Raw genomic sequence first — 26,161 nt, 5'->3', positions numbered from 1 at the left:
GTGGGATGGGGTGGAGGGTGAGGCCGCGGCGGTGGGGTGATTCAGGAGATGGAAGCAGCTGCGGGGGTGGGGAGATAAGGACCCGAGACCTCGTAAGGAGGTGGAACGCCATCTCGGGAGCACTGGTGGGGAGTCAGAGCTGGCAGGAATCATGCCCCGTCAGCATTCGTCATCGCTTCTGGACCTCGGAGAGCATTTCCGCCGAGGGTGTCCAAAGAGCTGACATCAGATCCCTCCGTGCCAGGGGGAAGGAGTGTCTTGGGTAAACTGAGGCCTGGCCCTGGTCCCCTCGGTCTAGCCAGTTACCTGGATTCCTAGCTTTATAGTCAGCATCAGCAGGTCGTACTGCCTGCTGATTTATTATTTTTAAATTTTTTTTAAATAGAAGCACTTTTCCCTTCTTCAACAATCAGCATTAAGGTTGCGGGCCAACCCTTCCTTCCCCCCTCTAGACTGTCAGCTTGTTGTAGGCAGGAATTGTCACTTATAAGCACTTGGTAAATACGACTGAATGAATGAATGAATGAATGGATCTTTGGGCAGGGTGGAACAAGGGCTTTCTGTGTGCAGAGACGTGGCAGAGTTGGGTCCCTGTCTTCCTCTACATCACGCTGTCATCGATAATAATAGTAATGATAATGATGGCATTTGTTAAGCACTTACTATGTACGAAGCACTGTTCTAAGCGCTGGAAGCACTGTTCTAAGCGCTGGCCCTCTGGCTCCAACCCCCACAGGTGGCTTTCCTCTCTGGGGCCTCGCTCCAAGGTGGAGGGTGGCGTGGGAAATGTCACTTGAGAATCGGCTCAGCACAAAGGCTTGGGAGCCCCACTCTGCCCAACCCAGCCTTCCTGGTGGGGCAGAGCTGGGCGGGGCGGGCGCATCTTTGGGGAGATTATGGGTTTGATGTTCAGTTCCCACAGGGAGCTACGGCCTGGATGGGGGTCCTCTCTGCCTCCAGCCCTCCGGGATAGCTTTGGATCAGTCAATCGGTGGTAACTACTGAGCGCTTACTGCGTGCAGGGCGCTGTTCTGGACGCTCGGGAGAGTCGGCAGACACAATCCTGGATCTGTGGGGGGACACGGCTAGGAAGGGAGAGCCGGATTTAAAAGGCGCAGTTGGGTTCTGCGACCCCACTTCTGGTTGGCAGGATGCCTCACCACCAGGCCCCGCACCCCTACGCTCCCGACTCAAACAGCAGCCAGCGAGCTGTACCAGGGAGCTGACACCCCTTGCACGCGGCCGCAGTAAATGTAGCAACAGGAGCCTCGGCGTGGCCAGAGAAACGGCTTCGCTACCACACTGGCGCGGTGGCAACAGGCCTGACAATGCCCTGGGTGGTTTCTCCGTTTGCACAGGGCTCAGCTGCTGGCGTCGGGGCACCCCGCCCGGCCAGACACTCCCCTCTCTCCTCCTGATCCCCGCCCCAGCCCTGTCTTGTGTCTCACCAGGATGCTGACGTCTTTCTCCAGGCTGGGCAGAAAGTCGGCAGGGAGAATTTACTCCTTTTTGGATCTTGGGATGGATGGGGCCTCAAACCTCCCTCCTGTCCCCTCGAACACATGACCAAGCCCAGGGGTACTTGATAGGGCTTTACTCTCTCTGTTCCCGGGACAGGGAGCAGTTTTCAGCTAAAGGAGGTTCAGTGGGCCCTGCCCAGCTAGATCTGGGCTGGCCCTGTGGCCCCAGTGGGCTTCACAGCCTTTTTCGGATGCAGCCCACCTCAGTTGTTTCGCCTCTCCCTCCTTCCAGCTGCTCATTTTGGGAGTATTTTGCTATTTGCCCTCACTTTCCAGCTTCCACCAAGTTTAAGATTTCCCCCAGGTTAAAATGAGGCCTCATCTTTTGGAATTCACAAATCCAGCACCAATCCAGTGCTCCGGGCCGTGGCTGCTGAGAGACAAGGGCGGCAGGGGTGGGGAGAGGAAGAACTTTCAAGCAGGGCTAGTTCTTTCTCCATTAGCCGCTCTGAAAAAAAGTCTGGTGGGGACAGGTCTAAAATGGATGAATTGTACTTTCCAAGCGCTTAGTACAGTGCTTTGCACACAGTAAGTGCTCAATAAATATGATTGAATGAATGAATGAATGAACTTGGGAACTGCCCGGTTCCCTGCAGTTATCCTAGCTCAACCTGGTTCTGGTCAGTGGAGGCAGAGCTGCCAGGATGTCCCGAGGGGCAGGATGGCTCTAAGGAGGGCAGGCAGATATGCAGTCAGGACGTGACCTCATCTGCTTCTGACCTACATCTTCCATCTCTGAGTGTGCGTCTGTAGAGATCAGAGATCATCCTGGGCAGGTTTGTCAACCTGAGAGGACTGAAGTTAACAGACTCCCCACCTCTTCACCATCTGCACCGTCCCCCCCGATACCAAACAGCATAGTGGCTTAGAGGACAGAGCCTGGGCCTGGAAATCAGAAGGACCTGGGTTCTAATTCCGCCACTGTCACTCATCTGCTGTGGGTAAGTCACTTCACTTCTTGGTGCCTCAGTTACCTCATCGGTAAAATGGGGCTTTAGACTGACATGGACCGTGTCCAACCTGATTAGTTTGTATCTGCCCCAGGGTTTAGTTCAGTGCCTGGCACATAGCACTTAATAATAACGATGACATTTATTAAGCGCATACTTACTAGTGTAAATCACTGTTCCAAGCACTGGGGAGGTTACAAGGTGATCAGGTCGTCCCACAGGGGGCTCACAGTCTTCATCCCCATTTTACAGATGAGGGAACTGAGGCCCAGAGAAATGAAGTGACTTGCCCAAAGTCACATTCATTCATTCATTCAATTGTATTTATTGAGCGCTTACTGTATGCAGAGCACTGTACTAAGTGCTTGGGAAGTACAAGTTGGCAACGTATTCATTCATTCAATCGTATTTATTGAGCACTTACTGTGTGCAGAGCACTGTACTAAGCACTTGGGAAGTACAAGTTGGCAACATATAGAGATGGTCCCTACCTAACAGTGGGCTCACAGTCTAGAAGGGGGAGACAGACAACAAAACATATTAAAATAAAATAAATAGAATAAATATGTACAAGTAAAATAGAGTAATAAATATGTACAAACATATATACAGGTGTGTCACCCAGCTGACAATTGGCGGAGCTGCGATTCATTCATTCAATCATATTTATTGAGCACTTACTGTGTGCAGAGCACTGTACTAAGCACTTGGGAAGTACAAGTCGGTAACATTTAGAGACAGTCCCTACCCAACAACAGGCCCTGACCTCTGACTCCAAAGCCTGTGCTCTTTCCACCGAGCCACACCGCTTCCCCGACTTGACAAGTGCTAGTACTAACCAACATAAAAATAGGGAGACTTTCAGGAACTCAACCAGCAAATCTGAGCTGGCTGTTCGGTTCTCTGTTCAAAAGACAGAGGGTGGCTATCCATACGCAGGCCCGACACATTCTATAACCTGGCCCATTTGAGACCGGACTACATCAAAGAAGGCCTGTTTTACCAAATGTGGGGTGAAGAGCCCATTAAGAAAGTATACATCAATCCCTCAGAGTCTCACTGTCTCTTGTGGCATTGGCGGAGTCTCTGAAGGAAAACAAAACAAAACAAAAATCTAGGCTGGAAATGTGGCAATTTCGGTCTTTAAATCGGTCCCCAGGATAGAAGTGAATCAATTCCACTCCCCTGCTCACTTAGCTATTGCTTCTGCTCTGAAGCCCAGAGGGGCAGCACAGGGGGAGCTGGCAGGTGGGTGTAGGGAGTCAGAGTGCGGAGGAGCAGCAGAGAGGGGCACGGAATAACCCGGTATTCCCAGAGATAAAGGGCTTCCTCTTCCCATGGTTTCTTTCCTCCTTTGCTGCCCTCACCCAGCATGCCCTAGAATGACTCAAGAACAGCCCACCAGGTTGCAGCAGCCCATGCTGGTGTCGCTAAGTCCAACAGGGACTTAAGTTGGGAAGGGTCATTGACCGGTCCCCCACCCTCCATTTCGGCATTCCTGCCCGGTTGTATTTTAAGGCTCAGTTGAGCCAAGACCATGCCCTCCGCTGCCCCCCGAGCCCTCCCGGACACCGCGGCAGAGACAGGACCATAGTTGGTGGGAATTACATTCCCATTTTACACTGGAAAAAACGGCGGCACAGCCATAAAACTATTTGCTTGAGGTCACACGGCGACTCAGGACCATGATACAGATTTCAGGCATTATGAAATCTCGGATTTTCCCACGCTCTGCCTTGCGATCTCTTTTTGACTGGTTAGAGCTTTCATCTCCCAACATGTGCTCTGGACTAATCATCCAAGACCCACCACCCATAGCTCCATCTTAGATTTTACCAAGCCCACCTCCATCCCCTCAAACTCTGTCACGCCACATCAGAGATCTTTCCCACTGAGTCCATTTCTGACAACAGACCCTTTTCCATAAGACTCTGGGGGAGGAGAGATAGGGACACTTCCTCTAGACTGTCAGCTTCTTGTGGGCAGGGGATGTGTCTACCAACTCTGCTGTATTATGCCGTCCCAAGCGCTTAGTACAGTGCTCTGCTCACAATAAGTGCTCAATAAGAACAACAGATTAATCCAACCGACTGATTGATAAGGCCATCTGGCTTGATGAACGCCATCTCTAGCTCTGGAATGATCTGCCTTTGACTCTGGGTTTCTTCTCTCAAATGAAGCAGCATCACAGACAGGTACAAAGCTTCCTGCAAAGGCGAGTAAAGGAGGCTGTACAACAAACCCCATTATAATAATAACGATGGTGCCCTGAATTTGTGGATGCTTTCTGTTTTTACACCTCATCAATTTCCCTCTGGGCTCACACTAACCGTTCTTTCCTTAACTGAGGACAGCATAGCCTCGATCGGTCCCCTGCCTCGGACTGACGGGGAGAGAGTCATGGAGCAGGAAACTGGTTCTCCCCTAGAACTGTCTCATTTTACCCCCGCTCCGAGCCCCCAAGGCCACGGACCGGTCTCCCGCTCGCCCAGGCTCACCTTCTGGGCTTGGTTAATCATCTTCCTGGCCACCTCCTTGATGTGGGCCTGGCCGTCAATGGGGGGCTGCATGTAGACGCTGGCCCGGGTGACCCCCCGATAGGCGATGGTGTCCAGCCAGCCGATGTCCAGCTGCGGGATGGAGCGGTCCGACTTCTGCGGCCAGTACTCCAACGAGGGGACCAAGTCCTCGACCTCCCCTCCCGGCTCGGCCTCCTCCTCCTCGGGCTCGGGGCCCCGGCCCCCACCCCCGGGGCTCCCCGACCCGCGGAGATCCTCCGAGCCCGGGTCGTAGGTCTCGATGGTCTCCAGGATCTTTTTAAGCTCCAGTTCCGAGAGGAAGTCCCGGATGTTCTCTTTCTTGAGGACCTCGTAGAAGGCCTCGGGCCCCTGGGAGACCAAGGCCTCCAGGGCCAGCCTCTGCTCTTCGCTGTAGAAGAACTCTGGCTTGGACTGGTTGGACCGCCAGTTTACGTGGCTGTCGTCCAGACACTGGACTTGGGAGTAGGCCATGGCTGCTCGCCCGTCCTCCTCACCCCTCGACCCTCAAGCGGCGGCTGCCCCCAAGCCCCCAGCCACATGCACCGGGCAGTCCCGGCGAAGTCACAGGAGAGAGGACTGGGGGAAACTGATTAAATCCAGGCAGGCCCCTCTTTCTTCTTCTTCTCCTTCTTCTTCTCTATCCGGTGTCCCCCGCCTTGCTAGGGAAAGTCCGCTCCTTTCTCCACCGGACGGTCCAACTTGTTCCCCGGGGTGGGGCTGGCAGGAGGGCGACTGGGTCCCCTGGAGGATGCCGGGCTCGCTGATGTGGCCTCGATGCTGCCCATAAGGAACCTGGATGGAAAAGCCCGACAGAGAGGGTGGAAGGTCACAGAGGGGTCGCCAGTCCGGGGAGAGAGGACAGGGGGACCCTCCCAAAGCCGGGGGGACCCCAGATTCGGGGGTGAAGGACGGGAGGGGGGAGGGTCCCAGACTGGGGGGATGGGGAGAGTCAGGGGGCTGCGACTCGGACACTCGGCTCGCCCCAACTGCAGCCGAGGGCACCGATCCCAGAGCGTCCCGAGGTCGGAAGGGGCCGGGGGTTGGGGGGGATCTCTCCGGGGGTCCCCGTGCAGACCCTCCCCCGTCCCGGTGGGTTTACCCGGGGGTCTGCGCAGCACGCTGGGGCTCCTCGGCCGGTTGCAGAGCTCGGCCCGACAGGTAGAGACACGGAAAGGAGAAGCGGGAGAGCGCCCGGCCGGCCGGCCCGCCCGGGGGGAGGGGACACCGGGAGGCGGGGACACCGGGAGGGGGAGGAGGTGATTCACCGCCCCGCCCCACCTGCGGGGCCCGTGCCCCCGCCCCCCTGCCCTGAGGCCCTCACAGCCTTGCACCTCGTCCGTCCCCCCTGTTTGTTGCCAGCCCACCTCCCTCCTGTCCCTTCCTGTCGCCCCTGCGGCCTCCCCCGGACTCCTTGCCCCCGGGCTGGGGGCCCAGCGGCCCGGACAGCCAGGGGAGAGTACCCACATGGGGCTAACTCTGGCGCCCGCTTCCTAAGTTCACACCTGCTGCTCGCCCGGGCCTACCTCACCAGGCGGCCCACTCGCCCGGTCCTACCTCACCCAGCAGCCTGCTGGCCCAGTCTCTCCTATTTCACCTGGCATCCTGCTCGCCCCATCTCTCCTACCTCACCTGGTGTCCTGCTCACCCGATCCTACCTCACTCAGCATCCTGCTCGCCCCGTCTCTCCTACCTCATGCGGTGTCCTGCTCACCCGGGCCTACCTCACACAGTGGCCTGCTCACCCAATCTCTCCTATTTCACCTGGCAGCCTGCTTGCCCTTGCCTACCTCACCCAGCAGCCTGCTGGCCCAGTTGCTCCTATTTCACCTGGCAGCCTTCTCACGCAGGACTACCTCACCTGACAGCCTGCTTGCCCCATCTCTCATACCTCACCCAGCGTCCTGCTCGCCCCGTCTCTCCTGCCTCATCTGGCATCCTGCTCACCTGATCCTACCTCACCCAGCATCCTGCTTGCCCCATCTCTCCTACCTCACCTGGCGTCCTGCTCACCCCGTCTCTCCTACCTCCCCCCGGCGTCCTGCTCACCCGGGCCTACCTCAACCCAGCGGCCTGCTCACCCAATCTCTCCTATTTCACCTGGCAGCCTGCTCGCCCTTGCCTACCTCACCCAGCCGCCTGCTGGCCCAGTCTCTCCTGTTTCACCTGGTGGCCTGCTCGCCCAGGACTACCTCACCTGACAGCCTGCTCACCCCATCTTTCATACCTCACCTGGCATCCTGCTCACCCCATCTCTCCTACCTTACCCAGCGGTCTGCTCGCCCAGTCTCTCCTATTTCACCTGGCGGCCTGCTCGCCCTTGCCTACCTCACCTGGCAGCCTGCTCACCCTTGCCTACCTCACCCGGCAGCCTGCTCGTCCAGTCTCTCATATTTCACCTGGTGGCCTGCTTGCCCCGTCTCTCCTTTCTCACCCACTGTCCTGCTCATCCGGCCTACCTCACCCAGCAGCCTGCTGGCCCAGTCTCTCCTATTTCACCTGGTGGCCTGCTCGCCCTTGCCTACCTCACCTGACAGCCTGCTCGCCCTTGCCTACCTCACCCAGCAGCCTGCTGGCCCAGTCTCTCCTATTTCACCTGGCAGCCTGCTCTCCCGGGCCTACCTCACTGGGCAGCCTGCTTGCCTCGTCTCTCCTATCTCACCCAGCGTCCTGCTCTACCGGGCCTACCTCACCCAGCAGCCTACTCTCCCAGTCTCTCCTATTTCACCTGGCGGCCTGCTCGCCAGGGCCTACCTCACCAGGTAGACTGCTCGTCCCGTCTCTCCTACCTCACCCAGTGGCCTGCTCACCTGCGCCTACCTCCCTCAGCGGCCTGCTAGCCTGAGCCTACCTCATCCCACGGGCCTGGAATGCCCTCCTTCTGCCCATCCGCCAAGCTAGCTCTCTTCCTCCCTTCAAGGCCCTGCTGAGAACTCACCTCCTCCAGGAGGCCTTCCCAGACTGAGCCCCTTCCTTCCTCTCCCCCTCGTCCCTCTCTCCATCCCCCCATCTTACCTCATTCCCTTCCCCACAGCACCTGTATATATGTATATATGTTTGTACATATTTATTACTCTATTTATTGATTGATTTTATTTGTACATATCTATTCCATTTATTTTATTTTGTTAGTATGTTTGGTTTGTTCTCTGTCTCCCCCTTTTAGACTGTGAGCCCACTGTTGGGTAGGAACTGTCTCTATATGTTGCCAATTTGTATTTCCCAAGTGCTTAGTACAGTGCTCTGCACATAGTAAGGGCTCAATAAATACGATTGATGAGGATGATGATGATCCGGCGGCCTGCTCTCTGGGCCTATCTCATGTAGTGGCCTGCTCACCCAGTCTCTCCTATTTCACTTGGTGGCCTGCTCGCCCAGGCCTACCTCACCTGGTGGCCTGCTCGCCCCGTCTTTCCTACCTCACCTAGTGGCCTGCTCACCTGGGCCTATCTCACCCAGCAGCCCGCCTCTCCTACTTCACCTGGTGGCCTGCTTGCCCCAGCTTACCTCACCTGGCGGCCTGCTCTCTCATTCATTCAGTCGTATTTATTGAGCACTTACTGTGTGCAGAGCACTGTACTAAGCACTTGGGAAGTACAAGTTGGCAACATATAGAGATGGTCCCTACCCAACAGCGGGCTCACAGTGTAGAAGGGGAAGGCAGACAACAAAAGAAAGCATATTAACAAAGTAAAATAAATAGAATAGTAAATACGTACAAGTAAAATAAATACAGTAATAAATATGTACAAACATATATACAGGTGCTGGAAGGAGGTAAGGCGAGGGGGTTGGGGAGGGGGAGGAGGGGCAGAGGAAGGAGGGGACTCAGTGTGGGAAGGCCTCCTGGAGGAGGTGAGCTCTCAGTAGGGCTTTGAAGGGAGGAAGAGAGCTAGCTTGGCAGATGTGTGAAGGAAGGGCATTGCAGGCCAGGGGGAGGATGTGGGCCAGGGGTTGACGGCGGGACAGAAGAGAACGAGGCACAGTGAGGAGGTTAGCGGCAGAGGAGCGGAGGGTGCGGGCTGGGCTGGAGAAGAAAAGAAGGGAGATGAGGTAGGAGGGGGCGAGGTGATGGACAGCCTTGAAGCTGAGAGTGAGGAGTTTTTGCCTGATGCGTAGGTTGATTGGTAGCCACTGGAGATTTTTGAGGAGGGGAGTAACATGCCCAGAGCGTTTCTGCACAAAGATGATCCGGGCAGCAGCGTGAAGTATAGATTGAAGTGGGGAGAGACAGGAGGTTGGGAGATCAGAGAGGAGGCTGATGCAGTAATCCAGTTGGGATAGGATGAGAGATTGGATCAGCAGGGTAGCGGTTTGGATGGAAAGGAAAGGGCGGATCTTGGTGATGTTGGGGAGGTGAGACCGGCAGATTTTGGTGACGGATTGGATGATGAGGGATGAACGAGAGAGCAGAGTCGAGGATGACACCAAAGTTGTGGTGTTGTGAGTTAGGAAGGATGGTAGTGCCGTCAACAGTGATGGGAAAGTCAGGGAGAGGGCAGGGTTTGGGAGGGAAGATAAGGAGTTCAGTCTCGGACGTATTGAGTTTTAGATGGCAGGCAGACATCCAGATGGAGATGTCTTGAAGGCAGGAGGAGACACGAACCTGGAGGGAGGGAGAGAGAGCGGGGCAGAGATGTAGATTTGGGTGTCGTCAGCGTAGAGATGATAGTTGAAGCCGTGGGAGTGGTGGCCATCCGGTGGCCAGATCGCCCGGTCTCTCTTACCTCACCCGGCCCCTACCAAATCCATCCCCCACCTCACCAGGACCTACCAGATGTGGTCTGCCCTCACCCAGCGGCCTGTTCGCCCGGCCCCCACCTCACCCGGTGGCCTGCTCCTGGCGCCCACCTCCCCTGGTGGCCTGCTTGCCCAGATACTCTCTTGGAGGGATTGCAACGTGGTTAGAATCAGAGAGGGGTGCTGGGACTCCTGGCTAGTAATTGTACACTTAAAATTTGTTATGGCTTTGAATGTGCAGCATATTAATATCATCACCATGGGCAATAACACTGCGGAAAATACAGTCAAAGCAGTTGTACTTCAAATAAAAACCTCCTAATAGAGCTCTGTAGGAGTGCTAGTCCTCTAGACTGCAAGCTCCTTGTGGGCAGGGAAAATCTTTACCAGCTGTTGTATTTTCCTCTCCCAATCGCTTGGTACAGTGCTCGGCACACAGTAAAGTACTCAATAAATACTATTTGTCAGTTGACTGTGAGGTGTTTATAACATTCCGACATCTTAGATGAATGATGTGGTTAGGCTTCCAAGTGTTCTGTGCGCTGCCTAGGACTCAGTAAGACATCACTGGGGAAGCAGCGTGGCTCAGTGAAAAGAGCACGGGCTTTGGAGTCAGAGGTCAGGGGTTCAAATCCCGGCTCCACCAATTGTCAGCTGTGTGACTTTGGGCAAGTCACTTAACTTCTCTGTGCCTCAGTTACCTCATCTGTAAATTAGGGATGACGACTGTGAGCCCCCCGTAGGACAACCTGATCACCTTGTAACCTCCCCAGCGTTTAGAACAGTGCTTTGCCCATAGTAAATGCTAATAAATGCCATCATTATTATTATTATCAATAGATAACACTGATTGAGCAGTAGTTTTGTGCTTCACAATTGACAAAGCAAGGCATTGTCCAAATGAAACCCTAGTGGCATGCCACCCACTGCTACCTGATGCCCACTGTGGTTCTCTAATGGAGTTGATAGGATAGCGGGGCTAGTCTTTTCTTTTTTACAGTTTTTTTTAAGCGCTTACTATGTGCTAGGCACCGTCCTAAGCACTTAGATACAAGGTAATCAAGTTAGACACAGTCCCTGTCGCACATGGGGCTCACAGTCTTAATCCCCATTTTACAGATGAGGTAACTGAGGCCTAGAGAAGTTAAGTGACTTGTCCAAGGTCACACAGCAGACAAGTGGTGGAGCCGGGCCTTGTGTGTGATGGCAGCCAGTCTCCACAGAACATTTCTGCCTCTGGGACTTTCAGGGCGCTTAGACATGAGACTGTGTAGCGTGTTTAGAAGGATAAGCAGGCTGGGGCAGTGGAAGAAGGAGACTCTTGGCCACACTCTAAGCTCCCTCTAGACTGTAAGCTCATTGTGGGCAGGGAATGTGCCTGTTATGTTGTTGTATTGTACTCTCCCAAGTGCTTAGTTAATTGCTCCGCCACAATAAGCGCTAAATAAGTACGATTGACTGACAGAGAAACTAGGAGCTGGACCCAAAAGGTGAGCTGCCCTCTGCTTTGTTTCAGGTGTCAGCCTCTGGCCAGGGGCTCCAATGACACTGGTGTCAGATGGTGGGTTGTATGATGCTACATCTGATACCCAGAGAGCCTTTAATCAGCTGCATTGGCAGGGAGGAGTGTGATTGTCGGGATATGACAGGGAAGCAGTGTGGCTCAGTGGAAAGAGCATGGGCTTTGGAGTCCGAGGTCATGGGTTCAAATCCCGGCTCCGCCAATTGTCAGCTGTGTGACTTTGGACAAGTCACTTAACTTCTCTGTGTCTCAGTTACCTCATCTGTAAAATGGAGATTAAGACTGTGAGCCCCCCCATGGGACAACCTGATCACCTTGTAACCTCCTCAGTGCTTAGAACAGTGCTTTGCACATAGTAAGCACTTAATAAATGCCATTATTATTATTATTATATTTGTACAAGCCCATTAAAATGTGCTCCTTGTCAGGTGGGCTTTCCAGCATGTGTTTGCTGCCAGTGCAGGGCCATTTTATAACTAGTCAAAGGACCAAATTGGATGCCATGTTTGGGTTTGGGTAGCTTAGACTTGGGTTTCATGCCATGTGGCTAGATGTCTGGATAGATTTGGGAGGTGATAAAATGATGCCATCTGGGGCAGAGCTGGGATCACGGCACAGGGAATCCGGATCCAGATGGGGAACTTAGAGAAATCCAGGGAATAGAAACTAGGGGAAGAGATGGCTCAGGAATACTGATCCCAACCCTGTGGTCAGGGGATTGGGGAAGCTAGAGGGCAATATTTTTTTTAAGTAAAAAAAGAGAAAAACAACGAAGTGCGGCCAAGTCCTGGAAAGGTTTATATGTATTTAAAGTGGAATTGAGGCTGGTCGTGGCTGACTCCAGCTTCCTGGGAAGGTAGGAAAAATGTAGTCAGGAGCTGGAATTCAGTTGGGTTTGGGTGTAAATAGGAGCAGAAGATAAATTAATGTCTAGTTTGGGGCAAGGAGGGAAAGCATTTGGGTTGGGAGAGCCCCTCTCCTGGTTGTCTGTTGACAGTGACTGTTTTGGGGGGGTTGGAGATAGGGTGGGTGGGGGTAGGCCTTACCTCACCTTCAATCAATCATACTTATTGAGTGCACAAGATGCACAGATCATTCAACTAAGTTCTTGGAAGAGCACAATAAAAGCAACAAACGATATGGTCACTGCCCCCATAAGAAGCTTACAGTCGAATGGGGGAGGTAAGCAGGCAAATTATTTATATACCCTGGGAGCAGGAGAAGGAACAAGAATGCACTAGGTAATAGTGGGAATATGCAAGGTGAATAAATAAGTGAAAATGAGCAAAAGTAGAATGCGCTATACTATTCATTCATTCATTCAATCGTATTTATTGAGCGCTTACTGTGTGCAGAGCACTGTACTAAGTGCTTGGGAAGTACTAGCAGGACCTGAGTTCCAATCCCAGCTCCACCATTTGTCTGCTGCATGACTTTAAGCAAGTCACTTCTCTGTGCCCTGGTTCCTTCATCTGTCAAATGGGGATTCACTACCTGTTCACCCTCCGACTGTGAGGGACAGGATCACTTTGTATCTACTCCAGTGCTTAATACAGTGCCTGGCGCATAGTAAGCACTTAACAAATGCCATTATTATTAATATTATTAGCCAGGTTGGGTGTAAGTGTTTAATTGCTGTTGGTGGTCGTTGAATTGGGGAAAATTAATGAGGGAAGGCTTCCTGGAGGAAGGGGGCTTGTAGAGAGCTTTGATGATGGGGAGAGCCATGGTCTTGTGAATCTGAAGGGAGAAGAGCATGAGCTAGGGATCTAAAGTAGAAAAATTTAGTGTGAAGAACAGTTAGAAGGAAGCAGCATGGCCTAATCAAAAGAGGTTGAATCTCAGAGTTGGGGTTTGGGCTCTAACCCCTTTTCTGATATTTGTCTGCTGGATGATTTGGGCAAGTCACTCAACTTCTCAACTGTAAAATGGGGTTTTTAAGTGCACGTTCTCCCTCCCATTTAGACTTTGAGTCCTTGTGGGACAAAGACTGTGTCTGACCTGCTTGTCATGTATCTACCTCAGTACTTAGTACAGGGCTTGGCACATAGTCATGGGTCATGGGTTCAAGTCCTGCCTCTGCTGCTTGTCAGCTGTGTGACTTTGGACAAGTCACTTAACTTCTCTGTGCCTCAGTTGCCTCATCTGTGAAATGGGGATTAAGACTGTGAGCCCCACATGGGACAACCTGATCACCTTGTATCCTTCCCAGTGCTCAGAACAGTGCTTTGCACATAGTAAGTGCTTAACAAATACCAAAATTATTATTATTATTATTATAGTAAGCATTTAACACATCCCACCAAAGCCACATGGCCTAGTGGCAAGAGTGAGCTTGGGAGTCAGGGGACATGGGTTCTAATCCCAGCTCCACCACTTGTCTGCTGTGTAACCTTGGGCAAGTCACTTCACTTCTCTGTGCCTCAGCTACCTCATCCGTGAAACAGGGATTGAGACTATGAGCCCCACGTGGGACAAACTGATGACTTTGGATCTCCCCCAGCACTTAGAACAGTGCTTGGCACACAGTAAGCGGTTAACAAATACTATTATTATTATTATTGTTTATTAAGGTGGGCTAGGGAAAAGCAAAGGACATGAAGTGGGGTGTAGTGGAATGAGGAGAGAAGGTATATAAGATAACAGTGATGGCGTTAAGCACTTACTCTGGGCCAAAGACTGAGTTGAGAAGTGGCATAGAGATAGGATAATCAGATCAATCAATCAATCAATCAATTGTATTTATTGAGCACTTACTGTGTGCAGAGCACTGTACTAAGCACTTGGGAAGTACAAGTTGGCAACATATCATTCAGATCAGATCAGATCAGAAGCAGTCCCTGTCCCCCTTAGGGCTCAAAATCTAAGATGGAGAAAGGTGGTGATGAGATTTGCAGTTTATGGTCAGGAGTTGCAACTTAATAATAATAATGATGGTATTTGTTAAGCGCTCACTATGTGCCAAACACTATTCTAAGCGCTGGAGTAGATACAAGGTGATCAGGTTATCCCACAGGGGGCTCACATTCTTAATCCCCATTTTACAGATGAGGTAACTGAAGCACAGAAAAGTGAAGTGACTTACCCAAAGTCACATAGCTGACAAGTGGCAGAGCCGGCATTTGAACCCATGACCTTTGACTCCCAAGCCCGGGCTCTTTCCACTGAGCCACGAGGGAAATGGGTAGCCATGGGTGGTTTTACCCCTTCTAGACTGTGAGTCCATTGTTGGGTAGGGACCGTCTCTATATGTTGCCGACTTGTATTTCCCAAGTGCTTAGTACAGTGCTCTGCACACAGTAAGTGCTCAATAAATAAGTGCTTAATAAATATGAGCACCCTCACCCTCGGCTTCAAGGCTGTCCATCCCCTGGCCCCCTCCTACTTCACCTCCCTTCTCTCCTTCTCCAGCCCAGCCCGCACCCTCCGCTCCTCCGCCGCTAATCTGCTCACCGTACCTCGTTCTTGCCTGTCCCGCCATCGACCCCCAGCCCATGTCATCCCCCGGGCCTGGAATGCCCTCCCTCTGCCCATCCGCCAAGCTAGCTCTCTTCCTCCCTTCAAGGCCCTGCTGAGAGCTCACCTCCTCCAGGAGGCCTTCCCAGACTGAGCCCCTTCCTTCCTCTCCCCCTCATCGCCCTCTCCATCCCCCACATCTTACCTCCTTCCCTTCCCCGCAGCACCTGTATATATGTATATATGTTTGTACATATTTATTACTCTATCTATTTATTTATTTATTTATTTTACTTGTACATATCTATCCTATTTATTTTATTTTGTTAGTATGTTCGGTTTTGTTCTCTGTCTCCCCCTTTTAGACTGTGAGCCCACTGTTGAGTAGGGACTGTCTCTATATGTTGCCAATTTGTACTTCCCAAGCGCTTACTACAGTGCTCTGCACATAGTAAGCGCTCAATAAATACGATTGATGATGATGATGATGATTGAATGAATGAATGAATGAATGGAGAGGTATGTGCTGAATGATATTTTAGGAAGATGATCTGGGCGACAGGAAGGAGTATATGCTAGGGAAGCAGCATGGCCTGGGAGTCAGAAGGATCTGGGTTCTAGTCCCGGCTCCGCCACTTGGGACTGGGATTGTATCCAACCTGATTATCTTGTATCTGTCCCAGAACTGCGCCTGGCATATAGTAAGCACTCAATAAATACCACAATTATTATTATTATATGCTGAAGAGGGCAGAGGCTGGATGCTAGAAGACCAGTGAGGACATGGATACAGGAGTGTAATCAACACTGTGAGCCCACTGTTGGGTAGGGACCCTCTCTATATGTTACCAACTTGTACTTCCCAAGTGCTTAGTACGGTGCTCTGCACACAGTAAGCGCTCAATAAATACGATTGAATGAATGAATGAATGAATTAGATTCTGTGCATTTGAACCAGGATGTGGCCATTGAGGTGGAGAGGAAGTGGGTGGTTCCAGCCTAAAGAGAAGACTGAGAGTGAAAGAAGCCAGCTTTTCCTACCTACTTCTTTATAAGTCATTCACAACAGTCAAGCTTGGCTCAGAAAGACCTTTTCTCATAAAGATATAGGAAACAGCAGAACTCATTCCAAGGACTCAACTCTGTGCCTCAGTTCCCTCATCTGTAAAATAGGGATTAAGAGTGTGAGCCCCATGTGGGAAATGAGCTGCGTCCAACCTGATTAGCTTGTATCTACCCCAGCACTTAATGCGGCGCCTGACGCGTAGTAAGCACTTAACAAATACCATGAAAACCCCCCCAAAACATGCAGGCAGAAGTGGTGCCTGCCCACTAGCCTCTCTCCAGAGCAGTCCCTGGCAGCCACAAGACTGCATTTCTCACCCACTCAACTGACTCCACTTTAGGTTTTTCCAGACCTATTCATTCATTCATTCATTCATTCACATTTATTGAGCGCTTACTGTGTGCAGAGCACTGTATTAAGCGCTTGGGAAGTCCAAGTTGGCAACATGTAGAGGCGGTCCCTACCCAACAGTGGGCTCACAGTCTAGTAGAGGGAGACAGAGAACAAAACAAAACATATTAACAAAATAAAATACATAGAGTAAATATGTACAAATAAAATAAATAAATAGAGTAATAAATACTTACAAACATACATATATACAGGTGCTGTGGGGAGGGGAAGGAGGTAAGGCGGTGGGATGGGGAGGGGGCTCAGTCTGGGAAGGCCTCCTGGAGGAGGTGAGCTCTCAGTAGGGCCTTGAAGGGAGGAAGAGAGCTAGCTTGGCAGATGTGTGGAGGGAGGGCATTCCAGGCCAGGGGATGACGTGGTCTGGGGGTTGACGGTGGGACAGGCGAGAACGAGGCACAGTGAGGAGGTTTGCGGCAGAGGAGCGGAGGGTGCGGTCTGGGCTGGAGAAGGAGACAAGGGAGGTGAGGTAGGAGGGGGCGAGGTGATGGACAGCCTTGAAGCCCAGGGTGAGGAGTTTTCCCTGCTACTATCTTGAGAAACCCCTAGATGGTTCCAGACCAGAGGCCTGATGGGGAGGCGAGGAGAGGACTCCCAGGCTGCAGTTGTCCATCAGTCGACATCCTGGACCAAGAAGAAGCCTTGCAGGAGCACCAATCACAGGTCTAGGTCCACAAAACCTCCGACGACCAGCTTTGACCGATTTTTCTGTTTTGCAGTCCGTTTTGGGGGGAATGAAAATGGAGCGGGACACGCTTCCTTTCTTAGGAAACGGGGCTTTGGTATTTTGTGGAGGTCGTCTTGAGCTTTGCCCTGTGCAGACTTTGTCCTTCAATCAACAAGCATTTACTGATCGTTCACTGATTTCACAGTCCTGAACTAAGTGTTCTCTCATCACTCAGCACTTATCCAATAGCCCATCCTGGCACTGACTCTGCGTTTGGCCTGTGCTGGCCTGTGATTGACTTGGAATTTCATCTAGTGCCAGACCGGTGGAAGACTCTCAATGGTGATTTGATGTTTCAGTCTTCCTCCCAGGGAGTGCCTGCTGTTCCTTTCTGGGAGGAAAGTTGTCCCCACCCCTCATGAAATGAGCTGAGTCAATCAGTCCATCAATCAATGGTATCTACTGAGGGCCTACTATGTGCAGAGCAATCAATCAATCAATCAATCAATCAATCATATTTATTGAGCGCTCACTGTGTGCAGAGCACTGTACTAAGTGCTTGGGAAGTACAAGTTGGCAACATATAGAGACAGTCCCTACCCAATAGTGGGTTCACAGTCTAAAAGAGTGGGCTCACAGTCTAAAAGAGCACCTTACTGGGTGCTTGGGAGAGGACAATGCAAAAGAGTTGGGAGACACATTCCCTGCCCACAATCAGCTTACAGTCTAGAGAAATGGAATATGCCACTCCCATGCCGGTCTCGTCTTCCAGGTGGTTCCTGAGTCTCCATGGCCTCCCAAAGCCAGTGCATTTGGATCCAGCTGTTTCAAGAGGGAGATTTGCTTTGATTTGGATGACTCCCTGGACAAGGAGGTCTGACTGGGACACCTGGAAGCTACCAAACCACCCCACCCATTTGGCTTCCTCAGCCTGGAGCAAAATCCTATCGTGACACCGGAGCCGAGCAGCTTCCCTACCCTGTGCCTGCCCACATCCAGGATGGCTAAGACGGCCTGGATTGGCCTGAGGAGTGGGACTCGAGACTGTCAGCTCGTGTGGGCAGAGAGTATGTCTATTGGCTCTGTTTATTGTGCCCTCCCAAGAGTGCCCTGCACCCAGTAAGCGCTCAGTAAATAGGATCGCTCGATTGTCTCTGCAGCTTGGTAGCCCCATCGGGGTTGTGGGAATTTCCTGTTGGGCAGTGGTTTGGCCCCTGACAACCTGGTGGGGGAAGGTTGGAGAATTGTACTTTCCAAATGCTTAGTACAGTGCTCTACACACAGTAAGCACTCAGTAAATATGATTGAATGAATGAGAAGGTTAGCTGGCTGGAGGTTCTGAGGGCCTGCTGATTGCTGTTCATTTATTGGCTCAGACCCACCCTGAAAAGGCAGCTTATTCTCTGCCTGAGAGTGCCGGGCTCCTCAGCCCCTCCATAGCTCTGTGACCTGCAACCAGGGGCTTTGAGAAGCAGCGTGGCTCAGAGGAAAGAGCACGGGCTTGGGAGTCAGAGGTCATGGGTTCTAATCCCGGCTCTGCCACTTGTCTGCTGTTGTATTACTTCGGGCAAGTCACTTCACTTCTCTGTGCCTCAGTTCCCTCATCTGGAAAATGGGGATTAAGACCGTGAGCCCCATGTGGGACAACCTGATTACCTTGTATTCCTCCAGCACTTAGAACAGTACTTGACACATAGTAAGTACTTAACAAATGCCATTATTATTATTATTATTACTACTACTATTATTATTATTATTTGCCTCAGCCGCCTAAAAGCAGAGTCTCGGAAGGACAACCAGAACCAGAGCAGAATGAGTCCAGCTTCATGCCCGGCTTCACCCGTTGTCAGCTGCATGACTTTGGGCAAGTCACTTAACTTCTCTGTGCCTCAGTTCCCTCATCTGTAAAATGGGGATTAAGACTGTGAGCCCCATGTGGGACAGCCTGATCACCTTGTATCCCCCCAGTGCTTAGAACAGTGCTTTGCACATAGTAAGCACTTAACAAATACCATTATTATTATTATTATCAATTATTATTCATTTGGGTGCGTGGCATTATTTTATATACTGCTGCTGTACCTTATTTTGTAATGGTATTTGTTAAGCACTTGCTATGTGCCAGACACTCTACTAAGTGCTGGGGTAGATACGAGGTTGGACAGAGTCCATGTCCCACACGTGGGGCTCACAAGCTTAATCCCCATTTTACAGATGAGGTTAACTGAGGTACAGAGAAGTGAAGCGACTTGCCCAAGGTTACACAGCAGACAAATGGTGGAGCCGGAATTAGAACTGAGATCCTTCTGACTCCCATGCCCATGGTCTATCCAGTAGGCCACACCGCTTCTCTACCTTGCTAGCGAGGTGGCTTCAGGGCTACACTGGCCCAGCAGGCAGAGTGGCTAGTGCCCACAGGCCTGTCAGCAGCCTGGAGGCCGGGAGGCCTTCCTGCTCATTCCCTTTACTCATTGGCTCAAATCGGGTAACGTCTAAGGGTCTGGGTTTTTTTCTGGAGGTGTTTTTTTTTAAAAAAAAAAAAAACCAACAAGGAAAAAAACATGTTTGGGGCTTGGATTTTTATTGTCTGGCATTAAACGCCCAGCACAGAAACGAAAGAGCATTTGCTTTATTCTAGGCATCTTTTAATGGGCTAAATAAATAATTTAATGACTCTGTGATTATAAGTCATTTTGTTTCCAAATGGCCAATGACTCTTTGCTCCCTCGGAGGTAGGGTTGAGCTAAATTAGGGCCATGAGCTGGGCAGTGCCCAAAATGGTTGCTTTGTCCTACTTACAGGCTTTAATCAACTCTTCTCCTCCCATTTAACTGAACTCACCGTGTTTTGTGCCGACAGTATTGTGTCTGAAGCTCAGTTTTCTTGTTTCCCATTTCTCGTGCCTCCTCGGGTGCTGCTGGGCTTGCCCAGTCTTCTTTTCCCTCTTTGCTTCTCCTTCTGTTCATTCCCTTTCCTCTCTTTCCTTCATTCCTTTTCTCCTCCTTCCTCTCTTATCTCTGTCTTCTTTCCCAGACTGAGCCCCCTCCTTCCTCTCCCCCTCCTCCCCCTCTCCATCCCCCCGGCCTTACCTCCTTCCCTTCCCCACAGCACCTGTATATATGTATATATGTTTGTACGGATTTATCACTCTATTTATTTATTTTACTTGTACATGTCTATTCTATTTATTTTATTTTGTCAACATGTTTTGTTTTGTTCTCTGTCTCCCCCTCCTAGACTGTGAGCCCACTGTTGGGTAGAGACCGTCTCTATATGTTGCCAATTTGGACTTCCCAAGCGCTTAGTACAGTGCTCTGCACACAGTAAGCGCTCAATAAATACGACCGATTGATTGATTGATTGATTTCTCTCTGTTGAAAGGGAATGCAGATTGTGTCCTGCTCTGAGGTCTTTTAAGGCAACTCTTCCCTTTGAAGAAAAGTCGTTCCTGCGGTTGAGCTTATAACAGTACATCCTGGGCATTTTTCACCCGCTCTACCTTTCACTGGCTTCAGGTCTCTCTCTCCCCCTCCTCTCTTCCTCTCTCTCATGCCTCTCAATGAGAGAGAACTGGATTATCTGTGTGGGTTATCTGCACTAGAGGTTTTTCTTTTTTCTTTGTCAAACTCCCGCCAGCTGTGAGCCGGCCTCAGCCCATTGTGGCCCCTACACTTTGTAATGGTGGCATGGTCTGACTTCCATTGTCTCAGGGCTTCCTCTGTTTGTTGCCCAGACGGGACCTGTGACCACCTCCTGCAGCTGCTCAGATGGGGCCTAAGATAGCACTGTGACTCATTTTTGCTGCCCCCAGATTCTTGCATGGACTTGTGCCTTATAGTTTGGGTCAGACCATCCAAGCTGGGACAGGATGGCCTGTATTTTCTTTCCCTCGCCATCCTTTCCCCCCTCCCACACCCAATCAAGCAATCAATCAGTGGTTTTTAAGTGAGTGCTTACTGTGTACAGAGCACTGTGTCAAACACTTGGAGGAGTAGAATAATCAGTCATCAAAGGTATTTATTGAATGCTTACTAGGTGCAGAGCACTGTACTAAGCGCTGGGGAGAGTATACCGCAACAGAAGTAGCAGACGCGTTCCCTACCCATAAGGAGCTTACAGTCTGGGGGGAGACAGACGTTAGTATGAATAAATACTTAATTTATAATATATAATTTAAAGATATATACATAAGTGCCGTGGGGTTGTGGGTGGGGTGAATATTAAATGTTCAAAGGTCACAAGTCCAAGTGCATAAATGATGCAGAGGGAGAGTAAGATGGGGAAAAGAGGATTTAATCGGGGAAGGCTTCTTGGAGGAGATGACCTTAATGATTTGAAGGTGGGATGGGTGGTGGTCAGGTGAATATGGAGGGGGAGAGGACATGGGAAAGGAGTCAGAGGAGAGATAGATCGGGGCACAGTGAGTAAGCTAGCACTAGAGGAGAGGAATGTGTGGGCTGGATAATAATAATAATAATGGTCTTTATTAAGTGCTTACTATGTGCAAAGCACTGTTCTAAGCGCTGGGGAGATTACAAGGTGATCAGGTTGTCCCACAGGGGGCTCATAGTCTTAATCCTCATTTTGCGGATGAGGGAACTGAGGCCCAGAGAAGTTAAGTGACTTGCCCAAAGTCACACAGGTGACAAGTGGTGGAGCCGGGATTTGAACCCATGACCTCTGACTCCAAAGCCCAGGCTCTTTCCACTGAGCCACGCTGCTTCTCCGATCTTAGAAGGAGCTCAGAGAAGTGAGGTAGGATGGGATGAGCTGATTGAGTGCTTTAAAGCTGATGGAAAGGAGTTTCTGTTTGATACCTACCAGTCAGTTGGGAGGCGTGATCCCTGCCCTCAAGGAGCTTACAGTCCAGAGAATCTTTCCAGGCCACTACTTTCCATTTTGAGGAGCAAAATATTAAGGGACAAAATACGGTTGAGGCTTTCAGCAGGGGAAGTTGCGGGGAGTGGAGCTTGAAAGCACCAAGTAGCCTTGAAAAAGAGAACAGGTCAGAGATCCAGATCTTTTCAGCCTGGTCTGAAACTCTGAGGGCTTGTCGGCATTGGGAATCAGAAAACCTGGGAGCCCAGCCAAAAACTGCTGGGGCAAAAAAAATTGGCTTCTCCCCCACAGCTAGTCATGGAGCCAGCCTCTAAGGTCTCCGGTCGCAGGACAGGGCGGCAATGTCACTGATCCTGGGCCATGTTCCCGCATTATGTTTGCCCTTGCATTATTGCCCCCTTGCCAACAACTCTCCCGTCTTGTGCCCTCACTGGTGTACAAATCCCCCATGCACCCTTCCCATGGTATAGAAGTTGGGCTGGGCTCTGTTGTCCTGGGGATTTTCTTGGGGAGGGCTAGGCCAGGCAGGTTATGTTGGGAGCAGCTGCCCTGAATTTGTCCTGGGAGAAGAGCCAGGGCACTGAAAACTGGCACGCCGGCTGGTACCTCTCCCAGGGATGGGGCAGCCCCTCCTGCAGGGAGCTTCTCTGCTCATGTGCAGCTCTGGGGCTCAGGCATCCCTTCCTGGCTCCAAGATTCCTGTCCCCCACGCACCCGGGAGGGGGATGGTTAACACCCTCTGGGAGCCGGGCTTGGGAAAAGGGTCCCGGGGCTTTTCCCACAGGCCCGGAGGCTGAATTCCGGTCTAGAGTTGTAACGGGGCGCAGCAGGGCTTGAGGACGTGCTCCATCTGCTCTGATGGATCACTGGGAGTTGGGGTTGGCTCTCCTTTCCTTTTTCCTGAGGTAAAGACAGAGGCTCGTCTCTAGACTGTAAGGTCGGTGTGGGCAGGGAATGTGTCTGCTTATTGTAATATTGTACTCTCCCATGCCCTTAGTAGAGTGCTCTGCACATGGTCAGCCCTCAATAAACACCATTGAATGAATGACTGAAATGGGCAGGTAGGCCAAGGGCCAGACATGCCTACCCTGCCGAATGCCCCAGGCCGGAGGTGGAAGGGTCTGACCCCTGGAGAGGTCAAAAAGAGGAGGAAGAGGTGCTGGGTAGCGTTTGCTCCGTGAGGATGGATGAGAAAGTAGCAACTCTGGTCTTTCCACTTGCCTCTTCCACAGTGTGACTTTGGGCAAGCCACTTAATATCTCTCTGTGCCTCAGTTCCCTCATCTCTGGATAGGATAATGCATAGGCTTGGCCAGATGTGGGGAGATTTGACCAATAATGACTACAAAGCACTCTGCAAATTGAAAGTGCGATATAAGCAGCATATAAGTGGAGAAGCTGCGTGGCTCAGTAGGAAAGAGCCCGGGCTTTGGAGTCAGAGGTCATGGGTTCAAATCCCAGCTCCGCCAATTGTCAGCTGTGTGACTTTGGGCAAGTCACTTCACTTCTCTGTGCCTCAGTTACCTCATCTGGAAAATGGGGATTAAATCTGTGAGCCCCAAGAGGGACAACCTGATCACCTTGTAACCTCCCCAGCGCTTAGAACAGTGCTTTGCACATAGTAAGCACTTAATAAATGCCATCATTATTATAAGCACCCAGTAATGACAGTAGAATGCCTTTCTTCCCTGAGCATTTTATTGATTCATTTGCCACAACTAACTAACAAAAAATCAAGGCGGTGACGGCCAAGCATTTTGGTTCTACTTGCAACCTTTGTCACTGATTCATTTTATGACCTGGGTCCAGTTGCTCCCGTTCTCTGGACCTTTGCAAAATGGAGAGAAGTGTGGGGCAGAACTTAGGGGTAATAATCAATCAGTGGCATTTTTGAGCGCTTACTAATTGCAGAGCACATTGGGAGAGTACAGTATAACAGAATTAATGGGCATGTTCCCTGCCCACAACAAATTTACAATAAAATGTCTTCCTGGGGATGTTGTAAGCAGGGTGGCCTAGTGGAAAATTAATTAATCATGGTATTTTTTAAGTGCTTACTATGTGCCAGGCACTGTACTAAGCACTGGGGTAGGTACAAGATAATCTGGTTGGACACAGTCCCCATGCCACACAGGGCTCATAGTCTTAATTGCCATTTTACAGATGAGGTAACTGAGGCACAGAGAAGTGAAGTGACTTGCCCAAGGTCACGCAGCAGACAAGTGATGAAGCTGGAATTAGAACCCAGATCCTTCTGACTCCCCTGTTCTCTGGAAAAAGGACAGGATGGGGAGTCTGGAGACCTCGGTTTTTGTCCCGGCTTTGATGCTTGCCTTCTGTGGGACCTTGGGCAAGTCATTGGTTTGGTCATATACCTTGGTTTCCTCACCCATTAGATGGGGGTTAAAAATAGATTCTCCGTCCTCCTTAGGGACAAGGGGACAAGGATTACTGGCTTTCTGTCCCAGCGTTTAGCCCAGGGGTTGGTGCTTAATAATAGTAATAATAATTGTACTTATAATATTTGTTAAGGGCATACTACGTGCCAGGCACTGGGGTAGAGAAAAGCAAATCGGGTTGGACACAATCCCTGGCCCTTGTGGGGCTCACAGTCTCAGTCCACATTTTACAGATGAGGCAACTGAGTCATAGAGAAGTATAGAGACATAATAATAATAATAATAATACTATTGGTGTTTGTTCATTCATTCATTCATTCAATCATATTTATTGAACGCTTACTGTGTGCAGAGCACTGTACTAAGCGCTTGGGAAGTACAAGTTGGCAACATATAAAGATGGTCCCTACCCAACAGTGGGCTCACAGTCTAGAAGGGGGAGACAGAGAACAAAACAGTCACCATGTTGATGGAACATGCGCAGAGGTTTGTTAAGCGCTTACTATGTGCAAAGCACTGTTCTAAGCGTTGGGGAGGTTACAAGTTGATCAGGTTGTCCCACGGGGGGCTCACAGTCTTAATCCCCATTTTCCAGATGAGGTAACTGAGGCCCAGAGAAGTGAAGTGACTTGCCCAAAGTCACACAGCAGACGTGTGGTGGAGCCGGGATTTGAACCCATGACCTCTGACTCCAAAGCCCGGGCTCTTTCCACTGAGCCATGCCACTTCTACTTGCCCAAGGTCACACAGCAGACATAGCACATTAATTCAGAGCTTAGAACAGTGCTCAGCGCTTAGAACAGTGCTTTGCACATAGTAATCGCTTAACAAATACCATTAAAAAAAAAAATTCAGAGTGAATTTGGTTGAGATCCTGGGATGCGCTGCAGCTCCAGGAAGGGCAGGCTGACAGCGGTCCTCTCCTGTTGTTTTCCAGATGCCGTGGGCTGCGTGGAGCCGGCGGAGTGCTTGCGGGTGTGCGGTTCCGAGGTCGGCTGCTCCAACATCGCCTACCCCAAGCTGGTGATGGAGCTGATGCCAAGGGGTAAGGCGGTGGGGCGGCCCAGGGTGGGGGGGTGGGCAGCCAGGGTGGCACCGGCCCCGGTTGCGGCCCGGCTCAGCAGGCCGGGGCAGTGGATGGCTCAGCGCTAATTGTTTCAAGCCTGAGTGGGGCGTGGTGGCCGCTTCCCTCCTTTAAGAGCCCTCGCCCGTCTGGGCCGCCCCAGGTAGCTCGGTGGGGTCATTGGCCGCGGCCTTCAGGACGCCCCAGTGAGGGACAGGAAATCATTAGTAATTTGCGGCGAACCTGTCCGCCTACGCTGCACAAAGCTGTCTAGGATGGAGAAGAGCAGGTAATGATTTTGGGAGAAGTGGTTTAGCAGCAGGTGGGCCCTGCCCCATTGGCTGGCCCGCTGGGGCAATGGCTTCACTCTGGTTGTCCTGAATCATTGGTCGGGTCCCTGGTAGCCAGAGAGGAGAATCCCCAGGCTCCCTGCTCCCCCCAATTTCCCTCAGACCAGGGCTCTGCTCTACTTGGTCACCGCTCCCTCTGGGCTTGGGGAAGGGGAGGTTCTGACCATCATCCACAGAAACTAATCCCGGCTCTGTCGTTTGTCTGCTGCGTGACCGTGGACAAGTCACTTAACTTCTCCGGGCCTCAGTTACCTCATCTGGAAAATGGGGATGAAGACTGTGAGCCCCAGATGTGGGACAGAGACTGTGTCCAACCCGATTAAGCTTAGAACAATGCTTGGCACATAGTAAGTGCTTAACAAATCCTACTATTATTATTATTCATCTCCCAGCACACGGACCTGTGCCCAGTGTGACTTTGAGTGACTTCAACCCACAAGGTTACTGCTCTCTAGGTACTTTTCCTCTCAGTCGGTCCGTCGGTTCACAGTGTTGACCGAATGCTCGCTGCGTCCCGATCACGATGCTAAGCCCCGGGCAAGTGGCTAAGGAAGGACAAGACATGTGGTCCTGCCCTTGAGGAGCTCTTAGGTTGAAGGGGGAAGGCAGGAAGAGCACAAATATGCAAACAAAAGAGAAAACATG

The 26,161-nt window shown here is 51.2% G+C and overlaps 2 protein-coding genes across 3 annotated transcripts in view; one reads left to right on the top strand and one right to left on the bottom strand.

Moving 5' to 3' along the window:
• FAM83G (family with sequence similarity 83 member G) overlaps positions 1–5,481 on the bottom strand; it is a 57,496-nt gene extending 52,015 nt beyond the window's left edge. Inside the window, exon 1 of the mRNA XM_038763167.1 lies at positions 4,969–5,481. Coding sequence (XP_038619095.1) covers positions 4,969–5,481 — 513 coding nt within the window. The remainder of the gene's footprint in view (positions 1–4,968) is intronic.
• Positions 1–26,161, top strand: part of SLC5A10 (solute carrier family 5 member 10) — a 166,462-nt gene that overhangs the window by 89,352 nt on the left and 50,949 nt on the right. For both annotated transcript variants that reach the window (XM_038763169.1, XM_038763168.1), the window contains one exon: positions 25,041–25,148. In XM_038763169.1, the coding sequence (XP_038619097.1) occupies positions 25,041–25,148 (108 nt within the window). The remainder of the gene's footprint in view (positions 1–25,040; positions 25,149–26,161) is intronic.

Source organism: Tachyglossus aculeatus, chromosome 21 (genome assembly GCF_015852505.1).
Source record: "Tachyglossus aculeatus isolate mTacAcu1 chromosome 21, mTacAcu1.pri, whole genome shotgun sequence".
In the NCBI taxonomy this organism is placed as follows: domain Eukaryota; kingdom Metazoa; phylum Chordata; class Mammalia; order Monotremata; family Tachyglossidae; genus Tachyglossus; species Tachyglossus aculeatus.
Note: the sequence above shows the minus strand (reverse complement) of the source record. Positions and strands in the feature narration are given on the sequence as shown.